Source organism: Nuphar pumila, chromosome 5 (assembly GCF_984573655.1).
Source record: "Nuphar pumila chromosome 5, dmNupPumi1.hap1.1, whole genome shotgun sequence".
NCBI classification, from domain to species: Eukaryota; Viridiplantae; Streptophyta; class Magnoliopsida; order Nymphaeales; family Nymphaeaceae; genus Nuphar; species Nuphar pumila.
Window position 1 is genome coordinate 31,079,034 of NC_143253.1, and position 17,435 is coordinate 31,096,468.

The following is a 17,435-nucleotide window of genomic DNA, read 5'->3' on the forward strand; positions in this document are numbered from 1 at the left end:
GATGAAAAGAAACTTTTTATTTGTATGTCCATTGCAGAGTTTTATCATGGGGTGGATAATTGGTTCCTGGCCATTATTTTGGGCGCTTTTCATCAGCTTTGTTCTTGGAACTGCATATTCCATCAATGTAAGATGCTCACTGCCTCTTCCTCAATTATATTTTATAAGCCTATTTTGTTAAATCAATAATCTGTGATCTTTAAGCTCCAAGTTGTGGTTGCTGATGCAATGATTTAATTGAGGAGATTTCTACTGTTCCATCAGCTGAAGCAAATTGAAATTTAGTGTTGACTTAACTGATAAGTGACCAAAGTTGACAAAAATTGTTGGGACAGCCCTTGTCATCTCATGTGTGGTTGAGATAATTGAGATTTTAACTTAAAACCACATGATCTTATTAAAGCTAATTTCTTGGACAGTTGCAAATGCCATGAATATATCTAAATTTGATAAGATCATCATACTCTTTTATGATCATAATCATGACAATTTCATTATGTTTTAAGTTATTATTTGCTAAAATTCCTATTTATATTTCTGTACAAGAAACCAGGTAAAAAAACTGAAAATCTACGTAGAATTGACAACTGAGAAACTGTTATTAACTAACCAGCTAAAATTCCTATTTATATAAAAACTGTTATTGGATTTTGTGTATGTTGGTGTTGTAGGTATTTTTATATAAAAAGAATGTTGTACAATGGTTAGCTTGACATTTTCATGGGTATAAGATGGTTAAGTTGAGTTTGGTTTTTAGGTGTTTTGAAGATTCTGTCATTGTCTGGCAGTGAAATTGAAGATGTGTTATTTTGGCTCAGAACTTATGGTTTTAGAGAGAAAGTTTGCATGTTTGATGGCGTTATACACCATTAATGGTGGTCTCAGAGTGGATGGTGATAGTGGAATTTAAGCTCTACATGGTTCTGAATTTAATTTTAATGTTTATTGGTCACATTGTTGATGAGGTGGTATTTGGTAATGGTATTGCAGTTTTAGGGAGGAAACAGGAAGTTTTAAGTGGCAGTATCATTTTCTTATGGTGGTTTTGGCTTAGTGAACTTGAATTTTTCAATGGCTTTATGTTGGAGATTTGTGTGTGTATGCACACACGCATGTGTGTTCCCATGTATTTCATTTGCTTTTTGAAGTTAGTTTTTTGGATGTCACTAAATATGAAGGTGTTTCTTTTATAAGAGATATAGCTGAACTTAAATTCTAGTTGATTTGGAATTATTGGTCTGATCATTCTTAAGGTGTTTCCAGGAAATGTGCCAAAATTTTATCTCCTACAAATGTTGGATCTCAATTTTTCTGTTTCACTGAAAACATTCACTGACAATTTTCATGAACCTCATAAATGTAAGTGTTTAACATGTTCATCCATTAAAGTTGGAATGATATAGCTGTATTGGGGCAGTGGGGGGTAGCATGGTAAGAGTTTAGAAAGGAAGAAAGGGTAGAAGGATAGAAAATAGGCACATAAAAAATTTAAGTAGACCAATGATTTACATCAAAGCAAGATGATTTAAGGTGAGGCACCTCATGCTTTTTTTCTCGATTAAAAAGAAAGAACAATTTGGTTCATATTGAAAAATTTCAGGTCCCTGTGGTCCAAATTAAGGCCTCAAAACCAGAGGAACAAGTTTCCCACATGACTTGTATTCCATATATATAATACGAAGTGGAAAGAAAGCTGTGAAGATTTAGATGAAGAAAAGAAGAAAGGAAGAGATCAAAGCCAAAATTCTTAATTAGTAAATAAGAAAGGAGTGTGGGTGAATAAGAAGGAAGTTATTGAGTGACAGGATTAGTTCATAACAACTTAAAGTTTGTTTAGCAGTCACCTTGCTAGTATATTCCATAGCATTGACCATGAAAATTATCTAGAAGATATAGAATGGTATAACATGCCTTGAGCAGAGATGCTAACTTGATTACTCCTACTTGTCACATTGTTACAACACCTGTCAGTGAAAATGCAATTTTAATCTCATTACAACAATTATTACATAATTCTGATGGTCCAAAATTCCAATTTATGTGCTGATGTGGTAAACGTGGGATGTAACAATTATTGGCACATGTTTAGTCACAGCAAGGTTGTATAGCTAGTTGAGTAGCCTAATGGGTAGTGTTATGGATGACCTTGGTAACCTAGGACTGTTCTTTTGTTTGTTCTTCGTGCCTTCCACAGATCTTCATTAAGTTATACCTACCCTCCTAGAGTATTTGTATGTGTTACTGAAGAGTGGAATTTTGGCCATAAAATGATGATATAACATCTTATTACCAAGGTTTTAGAAGGTGCACTCAGGCATAAGAGTGGAATTTTGGCCATAAAATGATGATATAACATCTTATTCTTTTCATAAAAATAAAGGATAACTGAAAATTGCAATAAAAGCCCAATGCTTTAATCTTGTTTATCTGCCATTGAGATATTCAAGTTACAGTATATTTGACCCTCTTTTGGAAGAAATATAACCTCAAAATCAACAGGGCATCATTTTTTTCGGCATTAGAAAAGAAGAAGACTTCTAGTGAGGTTCGAGTTTCTTAGCAGCTCAAGTGGCATAAGCCTAGGCATGCGGCATGCGGCATGAGGCATGAGGCATGAGGCATGAGGCCTGAAGCTTGAGACAAGATGTAAGCTTCACTTTATATAGGAGGTATATGTGTCTCAATGTTGAGGTATGCATCTGGTTCTTTGGGCATGACAGCACCTTGTGACAAAATGTCTTCACCTTGTCTTGTCATATACACCAATCTAAATCTAGCACCTTTTTCAACTGTGTTTATTACATATATAAATGGTTCAGTCTTAATCATCAAGGATAATTGTTGCATGGTATGGCTTCAATCTCTATTTCGACCAACCTAGTTTTTTCTTTTTCTTTTTAAATTTATGAACATCATATGCCTTGTCTTGGCAAATTTGGCCTTGTTATGTTTTACTGCTTTTATGTTTAATTTACTTTTTATGTTTGACTTTATGGTTGTAATCAGCGAAAAGCACTGAGTTAATGGGGGTCATGCAGTGAGTACAGTACAGCTGGTATAAATGTATGATCTGTCAGTCTGTCTTTAACTATTAATGGTATTTGAGGTATTAGTGAAACAGTAGTGCAGGTTTTTACCTTTCAACTGACAGGTCTTTATTTAGCCTCATATTTAAGATGCTTTAAATACAACACTATCTTAAAAGTAGCAATTATATTAATCAAAGTGTTAATGATGCATCACTCAGATGTCCTGTATTCTTGATGGACTTGGTTTGCGGATTTTATTTTATAAACTCCAGGAGATTGTTGACAGATTCAATATATTTGTTGTGATTGTTTCAGTTGCCTTTTTTGAGATGGAAACAGCATGCCTTCATTGCTGCATCATGTATCCTGGCAGTCCGAGCTGTCATCGTCCAACTTGCATTTTTCATGCATATGCAGGTCTGTTTTGGAATAGTTCACGGAAATTATTTTGTGTTTGTTTCTCTTTCTTGAGAATTTTCGTTAATGGAGTTCATTTTCATTTCCTATCATATTGTATCACTACATGATGGTTCTGTCTTGAGTTTGTCAGACCTTTGTCTATCAAAGACCAGCCATTGTTACAAGGCCATTGATATTTGCAACGGCTTTTATGAGTTTCTTCTCGGTTGTCATAGCATTGTTCAAGGTGAGGATCATGCTTAAAATAACTTCTCTTTAGATATTCTACTTCTCTTTGAAGTTTGAATATTCTAGTGTGTGGTTGTTGCTTATATACAAACTTCAGTCAAAGTCACACATTTTTGAGTTAATGGGGATTATGAGTTTGTGTTGCTTGTTCTATAGGGTTTGTCTTGGTTTTATTGCCAGATTATTTGTAAGAGAAAGATCATGATTCTGCCGATACCTGATAAGGGCAATGTTTTGATCTTAAATGTGATTTATCTATTTCTCTCTCCGATGGAAAGTTGGTGATATGTTTCCCATTTTCAATGTAGCACAAGGGTGGATATGATTTTGTGCGAACATTGTAAGCCTAATGATCTTGAGGGACTACTTTGAAGAAAATAATCGCTGCTATGACACTGTTGGTGGCAGCAATTATTTTCTTCAAGCATACATGTCAGGCTCTACCCGTGTGTTCTATTCACAACTTCTTAGTGGTAACTTCATATCCAACACAAAAGACGGATTTTCAGTGTCTTTCTCATAGTTACCAGGAAACAAAATGGATACAAGAAGCAATGCGTGAAGCGGAAGCAGAGAAGCTAGTGTTAAAAAGCAGTATGAAGCAGGAAGCGGGATATGGTTATGAAGCGACTATGCAAATGCATGAAAAAATAAAAAGGAAACACATAAAAAGCAATATGAAGTGCAGCTGAAGCAAATAAGAAATCATGTGAAGACAAATATAAAACAATATAAAACCAACATGCAAGCTTATTATAAAAAAAATAATTTTCTAATATGAAAAGCGTAGGAAGTGAGTGAAAAGTAACAAGAAACAAGAGCGAAACTTTAAGGAAGTGAAAGGGAATTGATTTGGGAAACAAAGAGGAAGCAGGCTTAGGGAAACAAGTTTCCCCATGTAGCAAGAAGCTTCCAGTAACTGGTTTTTCTGTGCATGTTTCATGAATGCCATCTTGATTTGTTTATTGGTATCCTTTTCACTGATTATCACCAAATGTTTTGGTAGGACATTCCTGACATTGAGGGAGATCGAATTTTTGGAATTCAATCCTTTAGCGTACGACTTGGTCAAAAGCGGGTTGGTATTCTTTTTCTGCTTGTTTGTCCTGCACAATTCCAATCCTATTGGTTCACCTGCTTGTATTGATCAAAGATTTCTTTTTCTCCTTTTTCACTGCCCCAGGTGTTTTGGCTTTGTATATATCTTCTGCAGATGGCATATGGTGCTGCCATTGTTGTAGGGTCTATCTCTTCATGCTTTTGGAGCAAACTTGTGATGGTATGTTCCAATTCTGTAACTTTTAGAGATGCTTCTGTGCTTGAATCAGCATAAGGACCATGGGCCTCACTTTGTGAATTGAGCAACCTCACCCAAATTTTGATTAGCCTGACTGATCTTACAAACATCAGGACACTTACAAGATTGCATTTTCCAATGACCAAACCCCTGCATCATTATTTTTCCTGGCTACCAAAATGTCCTTGGTAATTTTAAACTAAGCAATGTTAATAACCATCCAAGCTAAAGTTTACTTTTCAGCATGAACAGCAACAATTGGAAGTAACACCTTGTGGCAAAATATCATGTCCAATTCCTTGAATACAAACTTTCTGCAATATCTCACTTTGGTGTTCATTCAGCCTTCTTGTGGTTCTCAGGTTTAGCCAACTTGTTTTTTTGTTTATTCTCATCTTTCTTATTTGACACAGGTGTTGGGCCATGGTACCCTAGCATCTATCCTATGGCATCGTGCACGTTCTCTCAATCTGAAGAATAAAGTTGCCATCACATCCTTCTACATGTTCATTTGGAAGGTAAACAAAAGCAAAACTAGTGTTGGTCAGTAGTTTGGTCCTTAACTTTGATAATAGCTGTGCCTGTGAGATGACTTAACACTTTAAGCAACTTTTAACACTTCAATTTCCACCCAAGCTTGAGCTGGATCCATCAACTTGGAATAGGTTAGCTAACTCGGTTCTGGCTGTTGGTACTGATGATTGAGTTGAATGGGGTGAGGGTACCCAACGATCTTGAAGCAACCAACTCTGTCTCTTCATCTAAGTTGCCCATGTTAAGCGATTCAAGATTGATAGGGCGCATTGCCCACAAGGTCTCCGCTCATCTGGTGGGGGCGACTTGTGAAGTCACCCGGTTGATGGGACGTCATGGGTTTGAAACCCACGGGGGGGCAATTTTTGCCGCAAGGTCAAAGCCGAGTGTACTCCGCAGTGGGTAGGGGGGACTTTGATAGGGCTTTTGGAAATTCCGAGGTAAAAGGCTTCAAAGAGGGACCAGAAGGTAAGTTCAGGTTCATGACAGATGAATATTGCAATTTAAACCCAACAGACTCAAGAGTATTGAACTTGTGATTTTTGGATCGTGGGACTTGTGTACATGTGTTGGTGGTGATGAACCCTGTTGGACACAGTGGGGAAAAGGTTTGAATTTTTTCGTAGTTGCAACTTAGGCAAAATAGTGAAAACATGGTCAAACAACTAAATCAAGTAGGTGCGGTTTGGGCTTGGTAAGCATTTCAACCAAAATTTAAAAGACCTGGTTCAGGGGTTCTAGAGTAACCTAGGAACATGTGTCAGGGTCTGGTATAGATCTTAAACAGAGGGAAAGCGTGCTGACGGTCAAGGATTACTGGTTTGGGGAAATTAGGTATTTCGGGCACTTGACATGATGCAGTTTTGGATATCAGGTTCTAAAAAATTAATAAAAGGGGTTCTAAGGCTATGGAGAGTCTATAGGGGTATCTTGAAAGTTTGCAGCAGGTTGGGAAGGCTTTCCTCATGATCTCAAACTCAGACACACGTTTTGTAATGCAGAGATGTCACTTGCCTCACCCGAGAAGCAAAAACACACGATCCAGGGTGCTGGGGGAGCTCAAGCTCCTGAAGGGGGTTGGTCGGCCACTCGTTGGGGGTCTAGACCTAATGTGAACCAGGGAGGTTCATCGAGAGAGAGAGAGAGAGAGAGAGAGAGAGAGAGAGAGAGAGGTTCTCTAGACTTCTATTTATAGCATGAAGGTGTGGAGTAAAGTCCTAATCCATAAGCCATAAAAGAATCCCACTGTGAAACAAAAACTAGACCAAAGAGAGGATTCTAGAGTCCTACTTTTAGTAGGACTCCTACTCTATTTAAAAGTCTTAATTAATTAAGAAAGAAAACTTAATTAGACTCTTCTTAATTGACTTGGGAAATATCTAGAGAGGGGGGACATCCCACCTTGTTTCTCCAATTAGACGCCCCCATGTGGGCCTCACCTGGTAGCTTTTCTTAATTTTGATATGGACATGTGTTAAGCTCTCCTTTTTTTGGTATGGACATGTGTCCATTGATTTTTTCACATGAAAGGGATACATCGGCTGCGACATTACCTTCCTTGTCCTGGGAAGCCATCTTTCACTGCTGAGGTGGCGTTTGGATCCCGGTGTATGCATTGGATCTAAGACCGTAATAGCTCTACCACGCTCCAAATTACCTTGCTGCAAAGTTCAAAATTTGGGAACCTCTTTTTCAAGTCAAATTCTTATTCTCATGGTGGCTGAATCCCTTTTACCATGGTTACACTCGACGAGGCATTTTTGCATTATCCGATTGTACTTCTGCAGTCTCTTTATCTTCAAGATGGTTGTGGGTTGGGGATACAATTTTCATCATGGAGCACATTTATAACCGTTGGAGGCTCACCATGTGGAAGACGAGATGGATCTTCACTTTTTCAGAGAGTGCCAAATGGCAGGCCAGGTTCCATATCCGTTCTTTAACTTGGTACGATCCATAGTACTTGGGCTAGAGCTTGTGGCAGTCTTACCCCAAGAGAGTCTTTTGTCCTCTCGACCTGCGCTTCAGCCACACCCAGTCTCCTAACTTGAATGCCCAATCAGATCAAACCTTGTTATAGATCTGTTTCATGCGTTGTTGGGCCTTTGCAATGTTCTGCCTCAACGTAGTGAGAATCTTATCTCGCCCCTTTAGAGCATGATCTACTTCGAGAGATGCTATAATAAACCGAAAAAAAAAATTAAAAAAAATTTAAGTTTGGATTCGTGTCGGACCCGGACCCGAAAGGGAGGCATCGCCTCCCGTGTCTTTTGAAGACAGCGAGGCAGGGGTTTCAAAGAGAACCCACGCCCCCCTTCTTCCTCTCTCGGTCTCTCTCCCCCGACCGACTCCTTCTCTGCGTTGCTGAGCATCGCCGCCGACGCCCCCCTTCCGACAAGCACCTTCCGGCAGCCTCCCCAGAGGATCCCCCGACGTAGGAGCTCCCTCTGCTCGCCGGAGACCCCCCTCCGTTGTTGCCGCTGTCGACTGCCTTCGTTCCCTCCGTCGACGCTGTCGCTGATGCCGGCAGCCCCCAGGTACACTTCTTTTTCTCCTTCTCTCCTCTTCGTCTCCCTCGACCCTCCTCTTCAAGGGTCGGTGGACCAGAGCCACCAATCGTGGTGGCTCTGGGTCTGCCAGGGAGGGAGGTGCTGAGCACCTCCCCTCATTTCCCTCCCTCTTCTTTTCGGCAGGCGGCAGGGCTGCCGCCTGCATCGCTTCTTTTCTTGGGCGTAGGGCTTCAGGGGAGGGGTTGCTCGTGCCTTGGACAGCAGGGTGGCAAGCCCCGCCTCCCCTACCTGCCTCTTGTGCAGGTAAGTCGGCAGGGGTCGAGCCCCTGCCACTTAGCCGACAGGTCGGCAGGGGTAAAACCCCTGCCGCCTGTGAGAAGGGTTCTGGCAGGGGTTTTTGGGGCCCCTATCTGCCCTTTTGTGTTCACAGGGAGGGTCGAGACCCCTCCCTGTCTCTTCTTGGTCATAGGGAGGGTCGAGTCCTCCCTGTCCCTTCTTTTTTTACAGGGAGGGTCGAGCCCTCCGTGTCTCCTTTTTTGTCGTGCAGGGGAGGGTTCGACCCTCCCTGCCTCTGTTTGTTGCGGGGAAGGGTTCGAGCCCTCCCTGCCTACGTGCTATGCAGGGGAGGGTTCAACCCCCCTCTGCTTTCATAATATGCAAGAGGAGGGGTCGAGCCCCCTCCTCGGTCCCTTGATGTTAGGGGAGGGGTCGAGACCCTCCCTGCTTATCTTTTATACAGGGGGAGGGGTCGAGCCCCTCCTTGCTTGTTCATTGCGCAGGGAAGGGGTCAATCCCCTCCCTGTTTCCGTGTTTCGTTGGGAAGGGGCCGAGACCCCCTTCCTCCCTCTATTGTTCGGGGGAGGGTTGAGCCCTCCCTGTGTTCTGTTTCTGCTTGGCAAACAGGGGCTCATCCCCTATCTTTGTTTCTTTTTGCAGGACGGAACAAGGTCGTCGCCGCTGCCCTTTTTGCAGAGATGGTAGAGGACCGAGTCCCCTAGCCCTCTTTGCATTTTCGCCAGGCAGGGTGCGGCCTCCTACCTCCCCCTTAGTGACTTGCAGGGAAGGGTCTCGCCTCCTTGCTCTCATGGCAGGCAGGGCGAAGCCTCCCTCGTTGTCTTCTTCGGGCAGGGGTGCAACCCCCTGCCTCCTCGGAGTCCGCCGACGGCAAGTCAGCAGGGGCTCGCAGCCCCTGCCCCCTGCTTCTTGCGCTTATAGCAGGTGCGCAAGGGCACGATGCCCCTGCCTCTGCTTCCTTTACGTCAGGACGACAGCAGTGCCCCTGGCCTTCTATTTTTGGTTTTGGCTTGCTAAGATTGTTACTTTTGCAGCTCGTGCGACAGATCCTGCTCGCGCTCCGCGAACAGAAGACTTGGACAATTGAATTAAGTTCAATTAACTAAAAAGGGACCATTAAATAAATATATATATATATATATAGAAATATATATATATATATTTATACGAGTATACATTTAACTCAAGGACGCGGTTTTGCGATCCTTGTCCTTTACTTTGCCGTTGCGCATCGCGCACAGGTTTTGCGTTGCGCGTTGTGCCGAGGGTTTGTGTTGCACTTCTGCTTACCGCCTTTACTTTGCCGTCGCGCTTTGCGCCTATGCTCTTGCTTTTGCATATGTGTTGGTATTGCCTTGCTATTGCAGATGACGTGCAGGTTCTTGCTCTTTGCGTATGCGTTTCAGGCATCCTTGTGGGGGATGCAAGGGGCATTTACCACTCTCCCTCTTGCGACAAGAGTTCAGTCGGGAGCGAGTGACTCATCCTCGTCTAAGGAGAGGGATACCTCGCAAGGATCTTGGCTCTTCGTGCACGCAGTCCTGCAGAGTCGACTTGAGATTTTAGGGAGCTGCGCAAAAGCATCAAAGACTGCTCCAAATCGAAGCATTTGGAAGGATGTGACTGACTGGTTCTGCTCGCCTTTTTGGCATATCTCGGGTGATCCCGAATTGGGGGTTCGAGCGAACTTCTTAGCGGAGGTTCTGTTGAGAAACCCGTATCTCGTATATCGAGGCCAATATCGAGTCATGCGAGACATGTAGATACCCCGATAGCGGATGTGATTCGAGATAATCACATGCATAATGTTGGCACAAGGTATTGTTGTTTCAAAAGATAAAGTAAAGTTGATAAACTTTACATCTTTGTGAAACACTCCTGTTGAGGCTTCTATTGAGGAGCTATACCTCCTTCATCCTAGAGTACTTGTAGTCGTGCACGACACGTCTAGTACTGCGATGATCAGATGAGACGGTCGTGCGACCTCGAACAACGCTAAATGAAAAATATTGTAATCACATAAATGGCCTCACATTCGCCTTCACAGGCAAGATGCTCGAGTGGTTTAAAGACCACAACATAGAATGGGTTGTTAGTTAAGCAACCCCTAACGTACCTATTCGCTTCTATGTGTTTGTCAAGGGAGAGGACAAAGCGGTATAAACTCCAATGGACAGATTGCTAACAACCACCCTACGGGCAACGATCCGGCCTCCTCAGTCATTGGAGTTAGGGGAAAGGGGCTACATTAGTTAGCTCAACACTTCTGCAGAAGTTGGATGCATCCGTGGCACAACCTCCTTTGGGGAATCCTCTCTCGGCTAAAGCCGTCCCTTTGGAGCGAACTCAACTAGCTATTCGGGTTATTGAAAATACATAGAATAACAGACACCCGAACTAGTCTCAGTTGGTTCTACGTTTTGCCTGCACGTACCCGCAGGTTCGTAATTATCGAAACATAAGGTCTGTTCACACTGGTCGTTGGGTCGTGAGATTCGCTTGCACTACGGATTCGCTTACACTACTGAATCACTTGCTTGCTCGGTAGTTCAGTATGCTTCTCGTTGAGCTGTGCACGCCTGTCAAGGCGTTACTCTAGTTGGTTAAACTGCTTACGCAGTTCTTTGCGGAGTAATAAGGAGCTTCTCATACTAGTTAAATGCTTATAATAATAGCATTATGCCAGTTGCTACATATTAGCATATGACTTGTTTTATCCCTTGGTCGAACTGTTTTGGTACTTATTGTAGCGTAGCATTTATTGGCTTGCATCTCTTATGATTGATGTGATTGCATACAGCTCGTAATCTACGAACTGGTGGCAACTAGGATTGATGTGACCGCTTGTCTTATAAGCTGCTTACATATTGTGATATAACTGCTGCCGTATGATTGCTTATGAATGACTTGTGATGCAATGGTTTATGCTTACGATTAATTTAATTACTTGTTGATGGACTGAGCCATTTTATGATACTTATATGTTTTACGAGCATTGTTATGAGTGCTTGTCTTATTCAGTTGTTTTGTTTGGCTGACGGGTAGAGTTAGTTACCCTTCGCCCATAGAATCAACTGGATTGCCATGTCTGCGTGTTCTCATGTGTCGTTTACACATGCTTTGAGGGCCTATTTGAGGATTGCAATATTCCTTGTGGCAATAACACAATGCGTAGGATTATATGCTTCTAGGTGAAGTGATACGATGCATATTGCTGATATGCATGCTTGTGCCCATATTGTGGCTACTGACCCCGAGGCGATCAATGGTTCAGAGCAGTCAATTATTGATGCATGTATCACTGAGTGGGGTGTCTGTCGAGCACCTGATCTCTAAAGGATTATCTGCGAGGGCGTGTATGATCAAGACCAGGTACCTGGCTAAAGTGGTAGATTCCCTGTGAAGATGTACACTGTCCACGAACGGGTAGCCGCAAAGGCGGTGAACTCCTGTGAGGAAGTGTATGGTCCAAGACCAGGTATACCATCTAGGGCGGAATTCCTTGTCCGGTTATACATTTCCCAGACCAGGTGATCCGGCGTTGATCTTGTTGTTTGTATTAGTGGCTATCGACCCTGAGAGCGGTCATTTGTGTTGATGCGTGTATCGCAATGATTTTCATTGGATATGACATTTGTTGGGGACCGGTTTCCCAAAGGTTTCGCTGTGAGGTTATACATTTCCCAGATCAGGTGACCCGGCTAGAGTGGGAGATCTCTGTGAGGATGTACACTGTCCACGAATGGGTAGCTGCAAAGACGGTGAACTCCTGTGAGGAAGTGTAGGGTCCAAGATCAGGTATACCCTCTAGGGCGGTAATTCCTTGTCCGGTTGTATATCTCTCGGACCGAACGATCCGACGTGGATCTTGTGTTTCTGCTTACCATAAAAAGTTATGGTGAGCTGTGACGATCTCCTGAGATTGTTTGTGATAGCCAACTATGAATTCATAGTTTCGGCTTTCTGTTTTAGCATGATTACATGCAGGACTCAGATGTGAGAATCAGATCGTTAGCGATTTGAGTTAGTGATTATGTTTTGGACCTTCTACGGAAGGGTGAGCTTTTCTGAGAAAGTATGACGCCTTAGTGAGTCATAACCGGTGACAGTTAGTCGCGTAAGACTTTGAGAGATGAGAATAAATTAAGGTTGTTCAGGACAAAGCGTTTGTTAGAAGTAGTGAGCGACAAACGATGACCTGATGGTGATTAGATGCAGAGACCTCGTTCTAGGAACAAGGATAAGCTAGTTGCGTGATGGTTCACAGCCTACGATCAATTGAATCGTATGCTGCGTTTGTCAGTTGCACTGCTTACTTGCTTTGAACTGCTTACTGTTTGCACTACTTACGCAGTTGCACTGCTTATTTGCTTTGAACTGCTTACTGTTTGCACTACTTACGCAGTTGCACTGCTTACTTGCTTTGAACTGCTTACTGTTTGTACTACTTATGCATTTGCACTGCTTACGCGCTTGCACTGCTGACTCGCTTGCACTACTTACTCGCTCGCACTACTTATTCGCTTGTACTACTTACGCGTTTGCACTATTCACCTGCTTGCATTGCTTACCTGTTTAACTGCATATCTGCCTTAAACTGCGTAACCTACTTAATTAAATGTACTTAATTCAGTTTCTTGTAGTCTCTCTTGTGCACCTACTAGTTTTTCGCGAAACTAACCCATTCTTCTTCCTGCTCTTAGCTCGCGTCCTGGACGCTTGGGTTTGTATCGAATTTTCCTTAGGATATCTGAATCTTGTGAGTTTTGGTTCTTTTAGCTAACGTACCCAAAGTTGTCAGCTTGCCTTATGATTTATCAAAGAAAAATCTTCCGCTGATTTCATAAACAAACTCTGAAGGAAAGAGATATATTTAGTCTCTTGCCTGTTTTTCTGAAAAGGTTAGCAAGTTTGAAATTTGGGGCGTTACAGATGCAGCACTCCTGTGCTTGTATGCGTCAATTGACGGGGAGAGAACCCATATAATACCTCAAATAGAGTCATCTCTATGGAGGAGTGATGACTTGTGTTGTAGGCGTATTCTGTCCATGTCAAAAAGTGGTGCCACTTGTTTGGGCGGTCTCCTACAAAACAACGAAAGTAGGTCGCTACCACTTTGTTAACAATCTCTGTTTGCCCATCCGTTTGAGGGAGACAATCCATGTGGCTCAACAAACACGTCAGAACATTCTGCCAACAACTCCATCTAATCGGGAAAAACATTCAACAAATATGCACTTTGGGTGCCTCATCAACTTCATTGCTTCCTTATGTTGCACTTCCTCCACTATAGGAGGTCTGATAGCAGCAAGCTTAACGTCCCCTTCGTTCTTCAGAAATATATTTCTATCTTGGAAAAGTCCTAGGTTACTTTCCCCAAAGTTCATAGACAATGCATGCCAAAGACTACATTTACACCATGGATAGGTAAAACGTATATGTCCACAATGAATTTATCTCCTTAGAGCTACAAACACACATCGGGACAAACCTATAAATACTTGAGGTTAGTCTTATTGTCAATCATAACATCAAAGGAAGGGTGCTCATTGATTTTGCACATGATTTCTCGGATTATGCTCTCACAGTTGAAATTGTGAGTGCTATCAGTGTCAATGAAAACATTTACGTCCTGTGAGATAAGACGGCTATGTATCTTTATGGAGCTGGGCGTAGAGACACACAAATGTGCGTGGTAGGAGATGCCATGGCAAGGCTCCTCCTTGGTGTCTACCTCGTCCGACGGTTGTTCGTCCAACGACTCTTCTTCTTCGGAGTCCGATTCTACCAGAGAATGTGGTAGCACTTGCACGTAGCCCTTGAACCAATCCCTTCTTAATGTGCTCTTAATATTGTGCATGTGAGATAGGCTCTACCTTAGGGGATAACATCACCCTTTTGGATGAATCAGGGTTGGTTTGGCCACCCGAGGAATTACCATGCACATTGATAGGCCAATTCGACCTCTACATGACTGGAGTCTCTTTTGATTCTCGTCATGAAGCTTGGCCACCCTGTAGGCCTCCTCCAGACTCCTCACAGTTGCAACTAGGACCTTGATGCGAAGGTCCTCACATAACCCACCAATGTATGAGTCAAGAAATGTCTCTTTATTGACTTGGAGCAAAAACATGCACAAATTCTTCTTAGTACTCGTCAAAGCTGCCTCGTTGTTTGAGATTTTTGAGTTTCACATGATGGTTAACCACCATCGTGGTCCCGAATCTCTCTATTATTCGATCAACAAAATCAGCCCAAGAGGGCTTCCTGTATACGATATCTAACCACTCGTACCACCGAAGGGCATCGCCCTCAAGGCGTGTGGCCGCTTCGGCAACAAGTGCCTCGGGGGGCACATTGTGACATCTAAAAAAAGTGTTTGAATTTAAAAATTCATTCACGCATGTACTCACTAGCAAAAGAAGGAACTTCGAAACGAGGTTTCTTACCATGCCTCACGCGAAGTCATGCATTGGCTCCCGAGAATCGATCCGTTAAGGTCTTCCATGCATCCACTGACAAAAGTGAAGCTTTGATTGCCTGGCTGCCTTGGTGTGTTGAGCAGGAAGGCTTCAATGCGATCCACATGACCTGTAATTGACCGCTAAATATGCTCCAAGCGGTTGCCTTGCTCCGCACTCGTCTGATGTTTCCAAAAAGGTTCGCCTTGTGTCTGTTTCGTATGCTTACAAATTTTTTTCATCTTATCAATGTTGGAGGGCAACGACTGCTCTATTTGCACAAGTTTGCTCTGATACGAATCTGATAGGGCCTTTGAAAACTCTGAGGTAGAAGGTTCGAAAGAGGGAACGAAAGGTAAGTTCGGGTTCATAAATATTGCAATTTGAGTTCAACGGACTTAAAAGGATCGAACATGCGATTTTTGGATTGTGAGACTTATGGTATGCGTGTTGGGGGTGATGAACCTTGCTGGACACGGTGGAAAAGAGGTCTGGGATTTCTCATTGTTGCGACTCGAGCAAAACAATAAAAACAGAGTCAAACAACTAAATCAGGTAGGTGCAGTTTGGGCTCAGTAAACATTTTGAGTAAAGGGTTTTGGTCCTTAACTGAAAGGACCTGATTCAGGGGTTCTAGGGTGACTTTGAAGCGTATGTAAGGGTATAGATCCTAAACAAAGGAAAGGGTACTGACTACCAGGGATTATCAGTTTGGAGAAATCGAGTATTTTGGGTACCTGACAGGATGCAATTTTTGATTTTGGGTTCTAAGAAATTAATAAAAGGGGTTCTAAGGCTATGAAAAGGCTATATGGGTACCTTGAAGGTCTGTAGCATGTTGGAAAGACTTTTTTCACGTTCTGAAACTCGGACACAAGATCTGCAACGTGAAGAAGTCGCTTGGCTCACTCAGAAAGCGAAAACACACTGTCCGAGATTCTGGGAGGGAGAGAGAAAACTTGAGAAACCTCAATAATATTCAATGCTCAAATGAGGTTCTTTAGACCTTTATTTTTATCATGAAGGTCTGGATTAAAGTCCTAATCCATAAGCCATAAAAGAATCTCATTATAAAACAAAAACTAGTCTAGAGAGAGGATTCTAGAGTTATACCTCTGTGAAGACTCCTAATCTAATTAAGTCATAATTAATTAAAGAAACCTAATTAGACTCTTTCTAATTGACTTGAAAAACATCGAGAGCGAGAGAGAAGGGAATGGAGCATCCCATCCTGTTTCTCCCATTAGACCTTCCATGTGAGCCTCACTGGGTAGCTTTCCTTAATTCTATGGACATGTATAAGGCTCTCCTTGTATGAGCATGTGTCCATTGATTTTTTCACATTTGAAGATGGCACATCAGCTATTACATCATCATCCTAGGTCGCTCTTTGACTGGGGAAACCATATTTCACTGTTGATGTTGCGTTTGGATCCTAGAGCTCAGATCCTGGTGTATGCACCGGATCTAGGACCATAGCAGACTTCAAGGGTTTTACCGAGTAGAGGCTTGCCAGGTCTTGCTGTCCAAGTTGTTGATATCACGCACATGTTCAATGTTCTTGCAACTCATCCACGTTGCTTGATGATTTTGAACCTGATCCAGTTAGTCCTAAGTTTCTCAACCTAATAAGGGGGATATTAATTTGACCTGTTCTCTCTCTCTCTCTTGCAGCTATTCTATGCGGAATACTTGCTGATCCCACTTGTGAGATGAAGATAAGGGGATGACGATGAGATGAGTAATTGGATGTTTCATAGTTCTACATATATTGAGCGCAGTGATTTTGGAACTCCCAATCCCTTAGACTTGGCTCTGGCCCTTGAATGAATTGTAAGCGTTGGAAATCAATATATTGAGCTTGCATATATACAAAAAGCATAATTTTGCAGTTAAAAGATCGTCTAATGAATGTTCCAAATGGTATATTTGTGTGCTAAGGCTCTTTTCTTTTTCCTTGCTCCCTGAGGGCCCATTTGTTTCCAGGGTGTAAAGTCATTTTCATAGGAAATGCCTTGTTTCCTATGAAAACATGTGGGCCTATATACAGGTCCCGCTTCATTTTCTCATAAAATAAATGGGCCTTTACTCGCACAATGTTACTACAGAGGCCTGGAGTCAGATTGGGTAAAGCATTTGAAATCCTATTTACTAATTGGGTTCTATAGTTTTTCATCCAAATCTGATTAACATCCAAAACTGATTTGTGAATGGGTGTATAACTGTACCTGATTAACTGGAGTCAGATTTAGTAATAGCCTTTTCCATCCGTGTATTAATCTTGCTCCAAATCTGACTAGGCCACATCAGATTATGTGCGGCTTAGCATTTGCCTACAGTTGATTGAATTTGATATGCTTGCATCTCATGCCCTTTCCTATGAAAGAGGCTCTCTTTTAATACCTCTTTATTACAAAGGGCTAAATAAACCTGTTCATGAGAAATATATGGTGGGAGTCGCATTGTCATGGGCTTATTTATTCAAGAGGCAGCGCGACAGTTCTTCCTTACCACTACAAGCTTTTTCGGTCGATTGTCTCAGCGAAAGCTTTGTGTATAGAGAGTGCAAGAGAGCGAAAGAGAAGAGAGGGAGAGATTGCAATGACTTGAAGGTAATCACGAGGGTGAATAAAGAAAGCTCAACGCATTTGCATTCATTGAC

The 17,435-nt window shown here is 42.4% G+C and overlaps 1 protein-coding gene across 3 annotated transcripts in view; it reads left to right on the forward strand.

Annotated features, from left to right (window-relative positions):
- Positions 1 to 16,698, forward strand: part of LOC149837286 (putative homogentisate phytyltransferase 1, chloroplastic) — a 73,166-nt gene extending 56,468 nt beyond the window's left edge. For all 3 annotated transcript variants that reach the window (XM_090005946.1, XM_090005945.1, XM_090005947.1), the window contains 7 exons: positions 38 to 127; positions 3,345 to 3,446; positions 3,580 to 3,675; positions 4,684 to 4,755; positions 4,861 to 4,956; positions 5,388 to 5,492; positions 16,448 to 16,698. In XM_090005946.1, coding sequence (XP_089862072.1) covers positions 38 to 127; positions 3,345 to 3,446; positions 3,580 to 3,675; positions 4,684 to 4,755; positions 4,861 to 4,956; positions 5,388 to 5,492; positions 16,448 to 16,489 — 603 coding nt within the window. In that variant the 3' untranslated portion in view covers positions 16,490 to 16,698. The remainder of the gene's footprint in view (positions 1 to 37; positions 128 to 3,344; positions 3,447 to 3,579; positions 3,676 to 4,683; positions 4,756 to 4,860; positions 4,957 to 5,387; positions 5,493 to 16,447) is intronic.
- The last annotated feature ends 737 nt before the right edge of the window (positions 16,699 to 17,435 follow it).